At 47.5% G+C, this 18690-nt stretch overlaps 1 protein-coding gene across 3 annotated transcripts in view; it reads left to right on the top strand.

The window, feature by feature from the left end:
- Window positions 1-18690, top strand: part of hace1 (HECT domain and ankyrin repeat containing E3 ubiquitin protein ligase 1) — a 119562-nt gene that overhangs the window by 79779 nt on the left and 21093 nt on the right. For all 3 annotated transcript variants that reach the window (XM_072499858.1, XM_072499856.1, XM_072499857.1), the window contains exons 19-20: window positions 6687-6883; window positions 14616-14747. In XM_072499858.1, coding sequence (XP_072355959.1) covers window positions 6687-6883; window positions 14616-14747 — 329 coding nt within the window. The remainder of the gene's footprint in view (window positions 1-6686; window positions 6884-14615; window positions 14748-18690) is intronic.

Raw genomic sequence — 18690 nt, 5'->3', positions numbered from 1 at the left:
GGTCCATGGTGTTTGTAATCTTATCGGAAGGCCTGATTTATATTACAAGAACACTTGTAGCTAAAGCTATAAATGTTTTGTCAACATTAATTGTGGATAAACTATATACAAAACAACAGATGAATAACAGTATTTAAAAAAAAATTTAGTGTACCCAATTAATTTTTTCCAATTAAGGGGTAATTTAGCATGCCCAATCCACCTAGTCTGCACATCTTTGGGTTGTGGGGGCGAAACCCACACAAACACGGGGAGACTGTGCAAACTCCACGGACAGTGATCCAGAGCCGGGATCGAACCTGGGACCTCGGCGCCGTGAGGCTGCAAGGCTAACCCACTGCGCCACCGTGCTGCCTGTGAATAACAGTATTAACATGCACAAGCTTCTCTCCAGCTTCCCAGCCAGTCTGAGGTGTCACATGACTCTAACATTCACTTATATACCAATGAGAATCCTAGTGGTCAGTCGGTGAATTACAACACAGCCATGATATCACTACAGTACTGGAACAGGAGGCTGGCTGTAGGGAGGAAGGAAAGCATGATGTTGTAGTTTCAGGGGATTCAATAATTAGGTTGATGGATAACATCTCTTTGTAGGCAACAAGTGTACCCAGTGTACCTTGGCACATGGTACATTGTCTACCTCCTGGAAGAAATCTCTTTGTTAAGAATCATTTTGAGATAATGACATTGGGTAAAGGGCCAGTAACTAAGAGTTAAATTAAAAAACAGGACCTTACGGATTAGAATCTCTGAATTACTACCTGAGCCACGTGTAAATTGGCACACAGATTAGTGTGGTGAGTTAATGACACAGGATGTGGTGTGAACTAGAAGGGTTCCATTTCATGGAACGCTGGCACCAATACTAAAACAGGAAGGAACTGTACTGTTGGAATGGACTCCACCTGAACAATACTAGGACCAAGGCCAAAGTGGAAAGGATAAAAAGGACTGTCCCCGGCCGGTTCCTTTCACCTGGTTCCAGTTTTAAAAAAGCAGTTGAGGTGGTGACATAGTGGTATGTCATTGGTCTAGTAATCCAGAGACCCAGAGTACTCTGGGGTCACAGGTTCAAATCCCGCCATTGCAGAGGGTGAAATTTGAATTCAATAAAAATCTGGAATTAAAAGTCTAATTGTCATAAAATTATCTTGTGGGTTTCGCCCCCACAACCCAAAGAACCCATCTGGTTCACTACTGTCCTTTAACGAAGGAAAGCTGTGACTCCAGACCCACAGCAATGCTCAAGGGCAATTGGGGATGGGCAATAATGCTGGCGCAGCCTGCGATGCCTACGTCCCATGAATGAACAAAAAAAGAAAGTTGAGTCACATCGCTGCGAGGGAAATTCCGAATGTGTGAGAAAGATAGGCGGTAAAGCCCACTAATTATATGGAAACGTATTGAAATGAGGTTCCCGACTTTCCTGCGGGGGACAGGAAGAATGAGAACAGAAAATGAGAGCTTGGCAAAGAGATTCTCGTTTTCCGAGTGATATTTTATGCCCACGCCGCTATTTGTGGCGAACACAGGCGCAAAATGGTAGCAACTATTTTAGTTCCCCCCCCCCGCCCTCCACACACCCCCACACACACTTTTATTGTTTCTTTATCCTTTATGGGAAAAGGCGACTAAGTGAAGAGGATGTGAGAAATATAGTCAGGTGTCTTTACAATAATTTCCGGTAAAGGAAAACTAAAAATCAAGAAGCGACAATTTCCCTACAGAAATGAAAGATTGACTTCCGGTGGCGACTATGAAGGAGAAGTCGCACATTTGGTGGCTCCCGCTCTGGTCGGACTTTTGGACCTTTCCCCCAGACCTTTTTCTGGTTTTAGATGGTGAAATCAAAGGCTGAGGCAATTGGGCACCATTTCCACATATTAGTGTATGGAGAAAAGAACCAGCAGTCACGAAAAGGCAGAAATAAAAAGTTAGCCAAGAGCTGTGTTGAAGCTGCAGCAGGAGACAGCATGGCCGAGGACCGGACCCCTGGGGTGGCGGCGCAGTTGATGCAGGTCATCCAGGACGATTTTGCCAAGCCGAGGCGGGAATGTTTGGACCCGATTAAAGAATCGATCGATCGGCTGGAGCACAGATTGGACGCCCAGAATCGGGCAGTCCAGAAGGTTGAGAAGGCGCTGGCTGAGCAGGAGGCGTATCAAACAGCGGTAGAGCTGGAGGTGGGGATGCTTCGGGACCAGCAGAAAAGGCTTCTGGAGAAGGTGGAGGACCTTGAGAATTGGTCCCGCCGGTAGAACTTAAGAATTGTCGGGCTCCTGGAGGAGGCTGAGGGAGCGGACGCTGGGACATACGTAGCGGGTATGTTTGAAAAACTGCTGGGGGAGGGGGCATTCCCCCTGACCGTTGGAGGTGGACAGGGCATATAGAGCGCTTGCGAGGAAGCCGCGAGCGGGGGACAATCCGAGGGCAATGGTGGTGAGATTCCATAGGTTCCTGGACAAGGAATGGATTCTTCAGTGGGCCAAAGGAACGCAGAGCTGTAAGTGGGACAACAGTATCCTGCGGGTGTACCAGGACCCGAGTGTGGAGGTGGCGAGGAAGAGGGCAGGCTTTAACCAAGCTAAGTCAATCTTCAAGAAGCAGGTGAAGTTCGGACTACTGTATCCGGCTCGTCTTTGGGTCACACATGAGGACCAGCATCATTATTTTGAGTCGCCTGAAGATGCGCTGGACTTTGCTAATAGAAAAGGAATGGTGGGGGTCTGAGAACTCTCGAACTTTGAGGCAACTTGTTGGCCTATATTGGGTATATTGGGCCCTTTTTTTTCTGTTTTAAATTGGTTTTGTCTCCTCTTACTGTTTCGTTTCTGTTTTTGGAGTTCTGTTTAAGAGTGGGTGGGGGCGGAGAATAGTCGATTTTCCGTTTTCGGGTTCTTTTTCCGGTGGATGTTGGCAATATCCTTTTTTTTAAATTGATGTGCACTTTTGTGGGATGGAGGCGTGCCTGTTTGAGTTTCGGTGGGTGGTGCTTTTTTTTTCTTGCTGCTGGGTGTTTGTGTGGGAATTGTTAGATGAGGGAACTTGTTTGTATGAGCGGGGGGAGGGGATCGAGGGAACAATAGGGGGAGACTTCATGGCGCCAGGGGCCACCAAGCTAGCTGGGTGAGCTAGCTCACGGAAGCACAGTGGGGGGTGTGCATATGTTTAGTTTACTAGATGGGTTAGGTTTTAGAGTAGTGTTGCGAGGTGGGGGAGGGGGGAGTGGTTTTGCTGGCGAGAGAGGGACTTCGGTGGAGGGACAGTGAGGAGGTCCGGGGTGGGGGCTGCCAAGGGGTGGGCCGTAGGTGGTCCGGCGCTGGGGCTGGCAGCGGGCCCAAGAAAGGGGATGGCTGATCGGCGGGGTGGGGGGCACTTTGCCCCCCAACTAGGCTGATCACCTGGAATGTTCGAGGGTTAAATGGGCCGGTAAAGAGGGCACGTGTGTTTGCGCACCTGAGGGGACTGAAGGCGGACATGGTAATGTTGCAGGAGACGCACCTTAGAGTAGTGGACCAGGTCAGATTGAGGAAAGGCTGGATGAGTCAGGTTTTCCACTCTGGGTGGACACAAAGACTAGAAGGGTTGCAATCTTGATTAATAAGCGGGTGACATTTGAGGTGGGCAGAATCGTCTCGGATGTGGGAGGTCGATATATCATGGTTAGTGCTAAGCTGCAGGGGATGAAGGTAGTGCTGGTTAATGTATATGCGCCAAATTGGGATTATGTGGAATTTATAAAGAGGATGTTGGGGAAGAGACAGACCAACTGGTAAAAGAGATTCTACAAGTCGACAGGAGATATGCAGAGACTCCAGAGGCAGGGCCTTTAAGGGAACGTGGGCGGCTACAGGCGGAATTTGGCTTGTTCACCACAGGGAGAGCAGTGGAACAGCTCAGAAAGTTGACGGGGGGGCGATATATGAGCATAGTGAGAAGGCCAGCAGGACGTTTGCACAGCAGCTCAAAGAGGGAGGCAGCTAGAGAAATAGGGAAAGTTATTGACAGGGATGGGAACTTAGTTGGGGACTCGGCAGGCGTGAGTAAGGCCTTCCGGAACTTTTGCAGCAGGTTGTACAGGTCGGAACCCCCTGCAGGGCCAGAGGGGATGAGGCACTTCCTGGAGGGGCTGATGTTCCCGAAGGTGGACGGGGAGCTGGTAGCAGGGCTGGGGGTCCCGATTGGGTTGGAAGAGATAGTGGAGGGCTTGAAGGCCATGCAGTCGGGTAAGGCCCTGGGACCGGATGGGTACCCAGTTGAGTTCTATAAAAAGTTCTCCGGGATATTGGGACCGGTGCTGTTGAAGGTGTTTAACGAGGCTAGGGAAAGAGGGGTTCTGCCCCAGACGATCTCACAGGCCACGATTTCGCTTATCCTGAAACGGGATAAGGACCCGGAGCTATAGGTCTTAGAGGCCGATTTCCCTGTTGAACGAAGACTTCAAACTGTTGGCCAAAATTTTGTCCTCCAGGATTGAGGACTGCACCGGATGTTATTGTGGAGGATCAGACAGGGTTCGTTAGGGGCAGGCAGCTGGTGGCCAATGTAAGAAGGCTGTTAAACGTAATCATGAGGGTAGGGCAGTAGAGGTAGTGGTCACGATGGATGCGGAGAAAGCTTTTGACCAGGTTGAGTGGGATTATTTATGTGAGGTGCTGGAGCGGTTCGGATTTGGGAGGGGCTTTATTGACTGGGTCAGGTTGCTGTACCAGGCTCCTGTGGCAAGTGTACGGACAAACAGGACGACTTCGGACTAATTTAGACTGCCCCGGAGGGACGAGACAGGGATGCCCCCTCTCCCCACTGCTGTTTGCGCTGGCTATAGAGCTGCTGGCAATTGCTCTGAGGGCCTTGTCCGGGGTGGGGGGTTGGAGCACAGAGTCTCGCTGTATGCGGACGACCTGCTTTTGTACGTTTCAGATCCAATGGAGGAAATGGAAGTAATTATGGGAATTTTAGGGGATTTCGGCTGTTTTCAGGGTATAAGCTTAATATGGGGAAGAGGGAGATGTTTGTGGTCCAGGCGAGGGGTCAGGTGAGGTGACTGGGGGAACGGCCATAGAGTGGTAGGGGACAGTTTCAGGTACCTAGGTATCCAAGTGGCGAGAGATAGGGACCGGCTACATAAATTGAACTTGGCCCGGTTGGTGGATCAGGTGAAGGAGGATTTCCGGAGATGGGATGTGATCCTGTTGTCTCTGGCGGGCAGAGTTCAAAAGGTAAAAATGACCATCCTCCCGAGATTCCTATTCGTTTTCCGATGTCTCCCCATCTTTCCGCGGCCCTTTTTTAAGCGGGTCAATAAAGTTATTGCGTTTTTTGTGTGGGGGGGGGCTAATCCCTGCGAGTGAAGAGGGCAATGCTCGAGCGGAGTCGGGTCGATTGTGGGCTAGCGCTGCCGAATTTCAGTAATTATTACTGGGCGGCTAATAGAGCCATGGTTAGGAGGTGACTGGTGGGGCGGGGGTGGGTGGGGTGGGGGGGGGGTGGGGGGTGGGGGGGGGGGGGGGGGGGGGGCGAAGAGAGAGTCGGCATGGGTGCGTATGGAGGCGGCTTTTTGTAAGGGCACAAGTCTGGGGGCATTGGTAATGGCGCCTCTGCAGTTCCCACCGGCGCAGTACTCCACCAGTCCAGTGGTGGTGGCGACCCTGAGAGTCTGGGGGCAGTGGAGGAGACATGTGGGAGCAGAAGGGGCATCGGTCTGGTCCCCAATATGCGATAATCACCGGTTTGCCCCGGGGAGGATGGACGGGGGGGTTCTGAATTAGGCGGAGAGCGGGGATGGAGAGGATGGGAGACTTGTTTATAGAAGGGAGCTTTCAGAGTATGAGGGCGCTGGAGGAGAAGTTTACACTGGCGGGGGGAAATTAATTTCTATATCTGCAGGTGCTGGACTTTCTGCGGAGGCAGGTACCAACCTTCCCACTCCTGCCGCTAAGGGGGATTCAGGATAGGGTGGTTTCTAGAGGTTGGATTGGAGAGGGGAGCGTTTCAGACATATATCAGGAGCTTATGGAATCGGAGGAGACGCAGACCGAGGGGCTAAAGCAAAAGTGGGAGGAGGAACTGGGGGGAGAGATAGAGGAGGGTCTCTGGGTGGATGCGTTGAGTAGGGTCAACGCGACCGCAACATGTGCCAGGCTCAGCCTGATTCAATTCAAGGTCGTGCACCGAGCTCACATGACAGTGGCCCGGATAAGCAGATTCTTTGGGGTGGAGGACAGGTGTGCAAAATGTGCGGGGGCGGGGTGGCAACGAACCATGTCCACCTGTTCTGGGCATGTCCAAAGGTGAGGGGATTTTGGCAGGGGTTTGGCACCTAGGCTAGCGTAGTTTAGGGGGTTAAGTAATGGTGGGACCTGTGGGAGAGGGAGGTGGTATTTGCACTATGTTAATATTTTTATGTACGTTGTTTATCTTGCTGCTGTTACAATGCCAAGGAAATACCTCAATAAAATGTTTATTTAAAAAAAAAAGAAATGTGACAGATTGGAAAGATTGAGGATAGTCCCAGAGGTAGCATATGTAGCTGAAATTGCACTTGTATGTACAAAGATTTGTTTTTAATGTTTTAATACACGGACTGGGCATTTACATTTCTTGCCGAGTCTTCCAAATATTCGCATTAAACTAATAATGCACTTGGTCTAATCTTTTTGGTGTGAATACATATTTTTCAGGTATCCCTGTAAACTACCAGGATGTAGCCTCCATTGACCCAGAGTATGCGAAAAACCTTCAGTGGATTCTGGACAATGATATTAGTGACCTTGGCCTGGAACTTACTTTTTCAGTTGAGACTGATGTTTTTGGTGCAATGGAGGAGGTGCCTTTGAAACCTGGGGGGATATGTATACTTGTCACACAGGAAAATAAGGTAAGTTAATTATCTTTTTTCCCACTCTTCACAGGTACCAATTGCATCCTGCTTTGTTATCCAAGCAGTTGTTCTTTACATGTCCGCTTTGGCAGTGAGTTCCAATGATTGTTTAACTGCAAAAGGGGATTTAGAATTCCAACTGATCAAACCTTTTCATTGGGCAACATAGGGCTTACTGTGGGTTAATACCTGACAGTGGACAGTCAGAAGCTTTTTCCCATGATGGAAGAGTCAGTTACTAGGGGGCAATAGGTTTAAGATGCAAGGGGCAAGGTTTAAAGGAGATGTATGAAGTTTTTACACCGATGTTGGTGGGAGCCTGGAACTCGCTGCCAAGGGAGGTAGTAGAAGCAGATACTATGGTAACTTTTAAGGGGCGTCTTGACAAATACATGAATAGGATGGGAATAAAGGGATATGGTCCCTTGAAGGGTAGGGGGCTTTAGTTCAGACGGGCAGCATGATCGGTGCAGGCTTGGAGGGCCGAAGGGCCTGTTCCTATGCTGTAATTTTCTTTGTTCTTTGTTTGTGATCAAGGGTGAGCACCTTGTTTAATTTGTCCTATGAAATGAAGCAACATGTTTGCTTGCCGCGTGACTTCTTCATGCTAATTTTAAAAATAGTTACAGAATATTCCTTGCATGGCTGCATGCTTTGATTCTTTTAAAATCTCTATTACATTTGTTTATTAAAATCAGCAATGTCTTAACGTTGCGGGGGAGGGGGTTGCACAAATCACATTCATATGTTTTGGTCCTGTCCAAAGCTCGAGGATTACTGGAAGGAGGTTTTTAGGGTAATCTCTAAAGTGGTGCACGTGAAACTGGACCTGCGCTCTCGGGAGGCCATATTTGGGGTGTCAGATGAGCCGGGTTGGAAAGGGGTGCGGAGGCAGATGTTGTAGCCTTTGCCTCGTTGATCGCCCAAAGGCGGATCCCGATAGGTTGGAGAGCATCCTCTCCACCCTGTGCCCAGGTGTGGCGGGGGGATGTTGGAATTGTTTACTCTTGAGAAGGTTAAGTTTGAACTGAGGAGAAGGATGAAGGGGTTCTACAATTCATGGGCGTTATTCATTATGAACTTTCAAGAACTGGATAACATCAAACATTAGTTGGGGGGGGGGGGTGGTGTTGGGAGGTTGGGGGAGGGGGAGGGGGACTATATGTGTTAATGGTGACTATGGGTGATTCCTGATTCCTTTTCGTTATGTGTTTATGTAAACAAGCCGGCAGGTGGTTGGTGGGAGAATGGGATTGTTGTTGTTGATATGGGGATTGACAGTATATTCGTTATTGCTTATTGTGTATTGTTGGTGGATGCAAATTTGGGAGAAAATGTGAAAAAGGAGAATAAAAATATATTTTTTAAAATCAGCAATGTCTTAATATTTAGCATTTTAATTGTATGACTAAACTAGGTTATTTTATCAAATTGACTTTTATTGTGGCAAATTCTGTTTAATTTCAAGAAGTCTAGATGTGAACTGTATTCCGACATTAGTCAGCACTGTCAGATCTGTACATTTAATTCTGTTCGATGTGCAGTTTTAATTCAATTTATAAAAAAAAAAAAGAAATGCAATGTTGCCTGAGAAATAACCGATCACAAATTAGATTAATGCTATCTAAGATACAGCAACACAAACGATGTGTTGCTAGATCTAAAAATACATTGGCACTCTAGTTTTGCATTTGTTTTGTGTACCTTAATGCATTTGGGACTTTATGACAGAAAAGTATGCATAATACTTGAAGAATTATGATTCTCATTATTTTTAGACACAGGCCAGATTTTGGTGCAGGATATTACTTTGTTAGAATATATTGTTGCAAGTTTCTTTTACTTTGTCTTTTCTGTGGCTCTGTTCCAATTATGGCAATCAGTGAGTTTGCACTTCTTTCTGGGTTATCTATGTCCTAATGCTTAGAATCGCCAGGTATCGAATGATACCACCACAATTTTCAACCGGCTATCGATCAAAGAGCCAAACACCAGTTTGTTAGTTCAAGGTCAAGGGTACTTTATTTAAACACAATTAGTCATGCAACATAAACACTACTAGTTAACTACACCTATCGACTAAGACAACCTGTACTTAACTTCGGGCACCCGGCTTAGGTCAGAAAACAGTGGCGGCTATTCGATTCTAGATCTGTCGGGTTTGAAGGAGTAACTGCTGCTCAGCTGGGCTCATCTGTCTGACAGCGAGCGTTGAACTTGGACTTACTTCTGGTGTTGCCGCACTTGGCGATGGCCGTGACCGGGATACCAGGACCACGAGAGAGCGACCATATGGCGAACTCTTCTTCTTATAATCAGGGGGTCTTCGTGCTCTTTTGAGCGGTCCTTCGATTTGGGCCTTATTAATTGAGTGATCCCTGATCACTCTGTTGGATTCCTTAGCCAATAAGTGGGCGGGGATCTGGATGGCTGGGTGTGTCCCAAGCGGTCACTGACCCAGTTGTTTGTGTTTCCCTTGAACAGGGAGTGGCGCCGAAATGTCTGGGACTGTCCCAGTTGCCATTTTACCCGCCAGGCTTTGCGAGTTTCTCTGTACCTAGTTGGAAGTGGCCATCCCAGATGGCTACAATATTATGAATTAAAAGATTCAGTGGCTAAATGACCGTTCTTAACTTAAAGACTTCTGTTACATTATTCTGGTGTAGGTAAAATAGTACTAATTTTAACAGAATAAACCATCAACTGAGTAGTATATGCACGACGTCCTGAGTTTCCCAGACTTTCAGACCTGCATGTGGCCTTCAGGTCAAAGTTTTGACTAAACCTGATTGTTAAACGAGTCTAGTCATTCACAATATCTCCAGTAGGTGTCACTTTTTTAAAAGGGGTTGTTTTCAAAATAATGCTTTTAGACTGTCCTTTGCACCTTTGGGAAGTTAGGTAGTGAAATGAAAGGATTTTACATTTTTAAAAAATAAACATTTTATTGAGGTACTTTTGGTATAGTAACAACAAGAATATAGACAATATACATGAAACCATCGTACAGGCCCCACCCTTATTGACCCTCTACTCTAACCTAAACTATTTCCCCCCCCCCCCCCCCCTGTCTGATGATGATTAATTTTTGGCAAAGAAGTCGACAAATGATTGCCACCTCCGGGTGAACCCTAACAGTGACCCTCTCAAGGCAAATTTAATTTTCTCCATACAGAGAAAGCTAGCCATATCCGATAGCCAGGTCTCCAACTTCAGGGGCTTTGAGTCCCTCCATGCCAATAGTATCCGTCTCCAGGCTACCAGGTAAGCAAAGGCCAAAACATCTGCCTCTTTCTCTCCTGGATTCCCGGATCCTCCGACACCCCCGAAAATCGCCACCTCAGGACTCGGCGCCACCCTTGTTTTTAACACCGGGACATGACGTCTGCCAACCCCTGCCAAAATCCCCTAAGCTTTGGACATGTCCAGAACATGTGGACATGGTTCTCCTGTCCTCCCATGTATTTTGTGCACCTGTCCTCCACCTCCAAATAATCTGCTCATCCGGACTACTGTCATGTGAGCCTGGTGTACAACCTTAATTTGTATCAGGCTGGGCCTGGCACACGTTGTGGACGCGTTGACTCTACTCAACGCGCCTGCCCATAGACCACCCTCTATCTCACCTCCCTGCTCTTCCTCCCACTTGAGCTTCAGGTCCTCGGTCCGCGTCTCCTCCGACTCCATAAGCTCCTTGTAGATGTCCTTGGAGATGCTCACCTCCCCAACCCACCCTCTGGAAATTGCCGTGTCCTGAATCCCCCTCAGTGGTAGGAGCGGGAAGGTTGACACCTGTTTAAGAAGGAAGTCTCGTACCTGCAGATACCTGAATTTGTTTCCCCTCGCCAGCCCAAACCTTTCCTCCAATGCCCTCATACTCGGAAAGCTCCCCTCTATGAACACATCCCCCATACTCCCCGGGGCAAACCGGTGATTATCACAAATTGGCGCCCAGCCCGATGCTCCCACACGCCGCCTCCACTGGCCCCAAACTCTCAGGTCCTCCACCACCACGGGGCTGGTGGAGTACTGCGCTGGCGGGAGCGGCAGAGGCGCAGTTACCAACGCCCCCAGACTGGTACCCTTACAAGAAGCCGCCTCCATACGCACCCACGCCGACCTCTTCCCCACCACCCACTTCCTGATCATGGCTATATTAGCCGCTCAGTAATAGTTACTAAAATTTGGCAGCGCCAGCCTGCCCTTGCCCTGACTGACTCCACTCAAGCATTACCTTCCTTATCCGCGAGGTCTTGACGGGCAAACGAAGCCCGTGATCACCCTGTTGACCCGCTTAAAAAATGACCGCGGGATAAAAATGGGGAGACATTGAAATACAAATAGGAACTCTGGGAGGACCGTCATTTTCACCGTTTGCACCCTCCTGGCCAGAGACAACGGGAGCGCGTCCCATCTCCGAAAATCGTCCTTCATTTGGTCCACCAGCCAGGCCAGATTCAATTTATGCAGCCAGTCCCATTCCCGCGCCACTTGGATGCCCAGGTACCTAAAACTACCCCCTACTGACCTAAACGGCAGCTCTCCCAGTCGCCCCTCCTGTCCCCTCGCCTGAACCACAAACATCTCACTCTTTTCCATATTTAGCTTATTTCACGAGAACCGGCCAAATTCCCCTAAAATCTTCTCCCCCCCCCCCCCCCCCCCCCCCCCCCCCCCCGGACCCCTCCAACCCCATGAAGCTCTCAGAGCAATTGCCAACGGCTCTATAGCCAGCGCAAACAACAGTGGGGAGAGGGGGCATCCGTGTCTCGTCCCCCGGTGCAATCTAAAATAGTCCAAAGTTGTTCTGTTCGTCTGTGCACTTGCCACAGGAGCCTGATACAGTAACCTGACCCAGTCAATAAAGCCCCGCCCGAAACCGAACCGTCCCAGTACCTCCCACAGATAATCCCATTCTAATTGATCAAAAGTCTTTTCTGCATCCATTGCGATCACTACCTCAACCTCCCCACCTTCCGGGGACATCATGATCACATTTAACAGCCTTCTTACATTGGCCACCAACTGCCTACCCTTAACAAACCCCGTCTGGTCCTCCCAAATAACGTCCGAACACAATCGTCAATCCTGGAGGACAAGATTTTGGCCAGAAACTTGGCATCCACATTCAGCAGGGAGATCGGCCTGTAGAACCCACACAGCTCCGGGTTTTTGTCCCGCTTAAGAATCAGCAAAATCATTGCCTGTGGCATCGTCGGGGGCAGCACCCCTCTCACCCTTGCCTCATTGAACATCCTCAACAACACTGGCCCCAGTAGCCCCGAGAGCTTTTTATAAAACTCCACTGGATACCCGCCCGGACCTGGGGCCTTACCGGCCTGCATGGCCTTCAAGCCCTCCACTGTCTCTTCCAACCCAATTGGGGCCCCCAGCCCTTCTACCTGCTCCCCGTCCATAGTTGAGAAATTCAGCCCCTCCAAGAAGCGTCTCATCCCCTCCGGTCCCGTAGAGGATTCCGACCTGTACAGCCTGCTGTAGAAATCTCTAAACGCCTTATTCACCCCTACCGAATCACCAGCCAGGTTCCCCTCACCGTCCTTTACTTTCCCTATCTCCCTAGTTGCCTCCCTCTTCCTAAGCTGCCGTGCAAGCATTCAGCTGGCCTTACCTCCATGTTCAATAAATCGCCCCCCCCCTTGCCTTTCTCAGCTGCTCCACCGCCCTCCCTGTGGTCAGCAAGCTAAACTCTGCCTGCAAACTCCGCCGTTACCTCAGAAGCCCTGCCTCTGGGTCTCCGCATACCTCCTATCGATCAGTAATATATCCTTTACCAGTCTGTCCGACTCTGCCCTGTCAACCTTCTCCCTATGAGCCCGGATCGAGATCATCTCCCCCCTTACCACTGCCTTCAGTGCTTCCCAAACCACTGCTGCCAAAGTCTCCTCCGTGTCATTGACCTGCAGGTGACTCTGAATGCGTTTCCTCAGCCACTTGCACACCCCTTCATCCGTCAAGTGTCCCACATCCAACCTCCAGTGCGGGCACTGGTTAACGTCTCTGCTAACCTGCAGGTCAACCCAGTGCGGTGCATGGTCTGAAATTGTAATCGCTGAATACTCCGTGTCCACTACCCCAGTCAGAAAGGCCCTGCTCAAAATAAAGAAATCAATCCGGAAGTACACATTATGCACGTGTGAGTAGAAGGAGAATTCCTTCACCCTCGGCTACCCAAACCTCCATGGATCCCCCCCCCCCCCCCCCCCCCCCCCCCCCCCCCATCAGCTTCATGAACCCTCTTAGTTCCTTTGCCATTGCTGGCACCCTGCCTGTTTTTGAGCTTGACCGGTCTAAGCCAGGGTCCATAACTGTATTGAAGTCCCCTCCCATGACCAACCAGGTCCGGTATCTTTCCCAGCATCCTCTTTTTAAACTCCACAACATCCCAATTTGGCGCATACACATTCACTAATATCACCTGCACCCCCTCCAGTTTCCCACTGACCATAATATACCGACCTCCCACGTCCGAGACTATTCTACCCGCCACAAACACCACCCGCTTATTGATCAGGATCGTGACCCCTCTCGTCTTTGAATCTAGTCCCGAGTGAAACACCTGGCTGACCCGGTCTTTCCTCCGTCTAACCTCCGTTACCTTGAGGTGCGTCTCTGCAACATTACCATGTCCGCCTTCAATCCCCTAAGATGCGCGAACACATGTGCCCTTTTGACCGGCCCATTTAACCCTCTAACATTCCAGATGATCAGCTTAGTTGGGGGGCTCATTACCCCCCCCTCGCGATCAGTCATCCCCTTTTTTAGGCCCACCTCCAGCCCGTGATCCACGCCTCCACCGGTCCATCCCCAGGCAGCCCCCACCTCCTCTCTGTCCCGCAGCCCAAGTCCCTCCCTCGTCAGCAGAACATTCACCCCCCCCCCCCCCGCAACAACACCCTGTAACCCAGTCCCTTTCCTAAACCATACATATGCACCCCCCCCCCCACTGCGCTTCCGAGAGCTAGCTCACCCAGCTAGCTTGGTGGCTCCCATCCCCGGCGCCAGATAGTCTCCCACCTATTGTGTGGCCCCCCCCCCCCGCTCATACAAACAAACTCCAACATCAAACAATCCCCACACAATTGCCCGACAGAAAAACACCCAAGATCAAAACAAGCACACCTCCATTCCCCAACAGTGCAAATGAAAACCTAAACTCACTCCGCTCTACTGCTGGTTCCAACTCAATGCAAACAGCACCACAGACATCTTCCATAAAACGCAAAATGAGAAACTTTTTACAAAAACAGAGAAACAAAACAGAGAAAACAAAAACACGAACGTTGCAGCCAAATTCAAAAGTTCTCAGTCCTTCGTCAGCCCTTTCTTTCTTGCAAAGTCCAACGCGTCCTCCGGCGACTCAAAGTAAAAGCGCTGATCCTCATGCGTGACCCAGAGACGGGCTGGGTATAACAATCCAAACATCACCTTTTCCTTGAAAAGGATCGCCCTGATCTGATTGAAGCCTGCCCTCCTCCTAGCCACCTCCACACTCTGGTCTTGGTAAACCCGCAGGATGCTTTTGTCTCACTTACAGCTCCGTGACTGCTTGGCCCACTGCAGAATACGCTCCTTATCCGAGAAAAAGATTTTACATTTGTTTGTTAACTGCATTATTACTAATCTTTGCATCTGTTGTTTCATTCAGTGAAATGTTTTGGTAAGATTAGTTATCTTTTTCAGAAGATTAAACAGCTGTTTTTCCTTTCAGGCGGAGTATGTCCAGCTTGTTACTGAATTACGAATGACTCGTGCCATTCAGCCTCAGATAAATGCATTTTTGCAAGGCTTTCATCTGTTCATTCCACCCTCTCTCATTCAGCTTTTTGATGAATATGAGCTGGTAAGAACACTAGTATGTACAGAACGCTAAATATTGATGCTGATTAACAGCGTTTCAGTGAGTTTCCGGGATGGAAAATGACGGAAATGAGGGAGAGGGCGCAATACTTCACTTTCTATTTCCCAGAGTTGTTTTCATAACATAATATGCAGAATTACCTTTTTTAAGTGGAAATGTTAACTGGCACTGATTATAACTAATCTTTGCAGTGACCAAGCTGACTGATTCAGATGACCAATGTTAAACTGTTTAAGCAGAGGTGAAAAGCAACATGTAAAATTGCTCTCTGAAGAGACTAAATAAATAAACACGGAGGTAATCGTGTTATTGCAGCGTACAATGGCATCGTAGTTAAATTCCTTGGCTAGTAATCTAGAGGCCTGGGCTGATGAACCGGAGATATTAATTCAAATCTCACCATGGCAGCTGAGTAATTTAACTTCAGTTAATTAATTTAAATTTGGAAGAAGAAATACTGGTAGCAGTACTGCTGACCACGAAACTAATGGATTGGTTTTTTTTTTCATTGGTTTACTTTCTGGCTGTGCTTACTTGTGCTGCAATATTAGGGGCTGCATTGGGTGGGGTAGCGTTGTTAGTAAAAGAGGAAATCTGTGCAATAGTGAGTAACGAAAATCATGATATCATAGAATTTACAGTGCAGAAGGAGGCCATTCGGCCCATCGAGTCTGCACCGGCTCTTGGAAAGAGCACCCTACCCAAGTCCACACCTCCACCCTATCCCCATAACCCAGTAACCCTACCCAGCACTAAGGGCAATTTTGGACACTCAGGGCAATTTAGAATGGAAAATCCACCTAACCTGCACATCTTTGGACTGTGGGAGGAAACCGGAGCACCGGGAGGAAACCCATGCATTGGAATCTGTATTGGTGAAGATAAACACCAAGAGGCAGAACACGTTGTTGGGGGTTATCTATAGGCCCCCAAATAGCAGGGGAGTTGTAAGCAAGGTTTAAACAAGGAATCAGAGGTGCATGCAATAAGGGTACATCTGTAATCATGGGTGACTTTAATTCATTTACAAATGGATTGGACAAAATAAACTAGCAGTGGTATAGTGGAGGAAGAGTCCTGGAATGTGTACATGATGCTTTTTTATACTCAATACGTTGACGAACCAACCAGAGAACAGGTTATTCTAGACTGGATATTGTGCAATGAGAAAGGATTAATTAACAATCTTGTTGGGGCAAAGTGACCATAATATGACAGAATTTCTCATTAAGATGGAGAGTGAAGTAATCAAATCTGAAACTAAGGTCCTGAATCTAAATAAAATGAACTATCAGGGTATGAGGCACGGATTGGTGAGGATAGAGTGGGGAACCTTACTAAAGGTATTGACATAGACACTGGTTCATATTTAAAGAACATGGACGTGAATTACAACAATTATTCATTCCAGCCTGGCAAAAAAATAAGAGGGAAGGTGGCTCAACCATGACTTACAAAAGAAATTAGGTATAATAATAAATTCAAAGACATTACTAGAAAAAACAGCAAGCCCGAGGATTGGGAGCATTTTAGAATTCAGCAAAAGAAATAATAATCACTTATTGTCACAAGTAGGCTTCAATGAAGTTACTGTGAAAAGCCCCGAGTCGCCACGTTCCGGCGCCTGTTCAGGGAGGCCGGTATGGGAATTGAACCCGTGCTGCCATCCTTGTTCTTTATTATAAGTCAGCTGTTTAGCCCACTGTGCTAAACCAGCCCCTTGCTAAATATGTGAAGAGAAATAGACTTGTAAAGACAAATATAGGTCCCTTACAATCAGAAGCGATTGAACATCCACTTTGGTTCTATCTTCACAAAAGAGGGCACAAATAACCTCCCAGAAATGTTCGGGGACCAAGGGTCTAGTGAGAGGGCAGAATTGAAGGAAATCAGTATTAGTAAGAAAATGGTGTTGGGGAAATTAATGGGTTTAAAGGCTGACAAACCACCAGGGCGTGGGGTGGCTGCAATGGGAAATCCCATTGACCTGCAGCAGAACATAAAATCCTGCTGCCAGCGACGGGGCGCCACCGAGAAACAGGCGGCTGGGGAGGTGGAGAATTCACCCCTTAATTTCCCAAAAAGAGAGTTTGACCCATTGTGTTTAAACTTAAATAATCACGTCATGGGATTTGAGTTGGATGAGGATGATGTAATTATTGGGAGGAGCTGGGGCTGTACCAGGCCTCTTGCAGGCAGGCAGAGTTTAGTATTTGGTTGGAAGGCAAGCTGAGAAGCAGTTTCTGCAGAACACAGCTAAAGATTCTGCATTATTCTGACAGGGTTCAGGTCTCTCTTCAAGCAGTCTCAAAAGATCTCTATCTAATATATGGCAAGTAACTCTATGTTTGTTAACTGTATTTGAAAGTGGATTTTGACCTGTGATGAGTATTGTTTGAGTGGAGATAAAGATAGCATTTCATTGTTGAGCATTGTTTAAGTGGTAATTGTAAACTATTTTCTTTGAGGTTAAAGTTAGTGACACTGTGTTAGTAAAAAAGTTTGTTTTTGTATACCATATCCCTATTTGTGTGTGGAATCACTCCTCGAGCGAATTATCCTTTCCTTGCAGTTTTATAAATTAAATTAAATATTGGAATTTCTGTCCAGTATCCTAACAACTGTTGGAATCTGGTCCAGAATCGTAATAGACGAAAGCAGGAATATTGCATTGAAATAGATGATCAGCCATGATCATATTGAATGAGGGAGCAGGCTCAAAAGGTCGAATGACCTACTCCTGCTCCCAGTTTCTATGTTTATATATGTACAGTGTCAGAGTTATTGCTGGTGGCATTAAAATTGACAAGTTTGCTTGACTCAGACTAACAAAATTCACGTTCCACATTTTTAGGTCTGTGCAAATTCTTGAATCTACCTGCTATCATTTATCAACTGTTTCCTCTAAAACATGCGTCTGACAATTCAGTAAATTAAAACATATAATCAGGAAATGAGATTCCCAACTTTCAATGAACTAAGACTGTGAATGAATTGATTGTAATTTTTTGGGGTTAAAAATGATGAGCAATTTTGAATAAAATATTTATAAAATTAATGATAATCATGTAGGATTCAAAACCTTAAGCGGGAAATTAAGAGTCACCTTATCTACCAGCTGAGCTACCTGGGCTTTGTCAGAACTGCCTGCACAAAGCCATAACATGCTGGGTGTAAAATCAAACCCAGCATTTAACACGTTTGAACCCATTTATTTTGTTTATTTTTATAGATTGTGACATATTAGTGTGTGCATGTGGTGTGTGTGCTCTTTAACCCATTCGTAGATAGAGCCGGAGTGGAATGGGCATAATAATAGTATTTATTAGTGTCACAAGTAGGCTTACATTAACACTGCAATGCAGCACTATGAAAGTCCCCTAGTTGCCACATTCCGGCGCCTGTTCGGGAACACTGAGGGAGAATTCAGAATTTCCAATTCGCTTAACAAGCACATCTTTAGGAAACCGGAGCACCTGGAGAAACCCCACACAGACACAGGGAGAACGTGCAGAGTCCGCACAAAAGTGACCCAAGCCGGGAATCGAACCCGGGTCCCTGTGCTGTGAAACAACCTTGTGCTACCATGCCGCTCAATGAGGCATGAAGTTATCAGTTCACTTCCTGATTATACTATCTCAAACCTAATTGTCCAGGAGTTAAACAAAAACTCTTTCCTGCTGCCAACTGGAAATGTGTCAGGAACAGCTTTGTCTGGGCTGAGGTGTTGGCCAACTACGCAGTTGGTACTGGGAATTAGTGTTGCTAATATACTTCAGGGAAGAAATCTGCCTATTCTGGCCCAAACATGACTTCAGATCCACAGCAATATAGTTGACTCTTAACTGTCCACTGAAATGGCCGAGTAAGCCCTTCAGTTCGAGGTAAACATTTAAGATGACTGTGACTCTTGCATGCCATGAAA

Source organism: Scyliorhinus torazame, chromosome 4 (genome assembly GCF_047496885.1).
Source record: "Scyliorhinus torazame isolate Kashiwa2021f chromosome 4, sScyTor2.1, whole genome shotgun sequence".
Classification (NCBI taxonomy): Eukaryota; Metazoa; Chordata; class Chondrichthyes; order Carcharhiniformes; family Scyliorhinidae; genus Scyliorhinus; species Scyliorhinus torazame.
The sequence above is the reverse complement of the archived record's forward strand: the minus strand, read 5'-3'. Positions and strand labels throughout refer to the sequence as shown.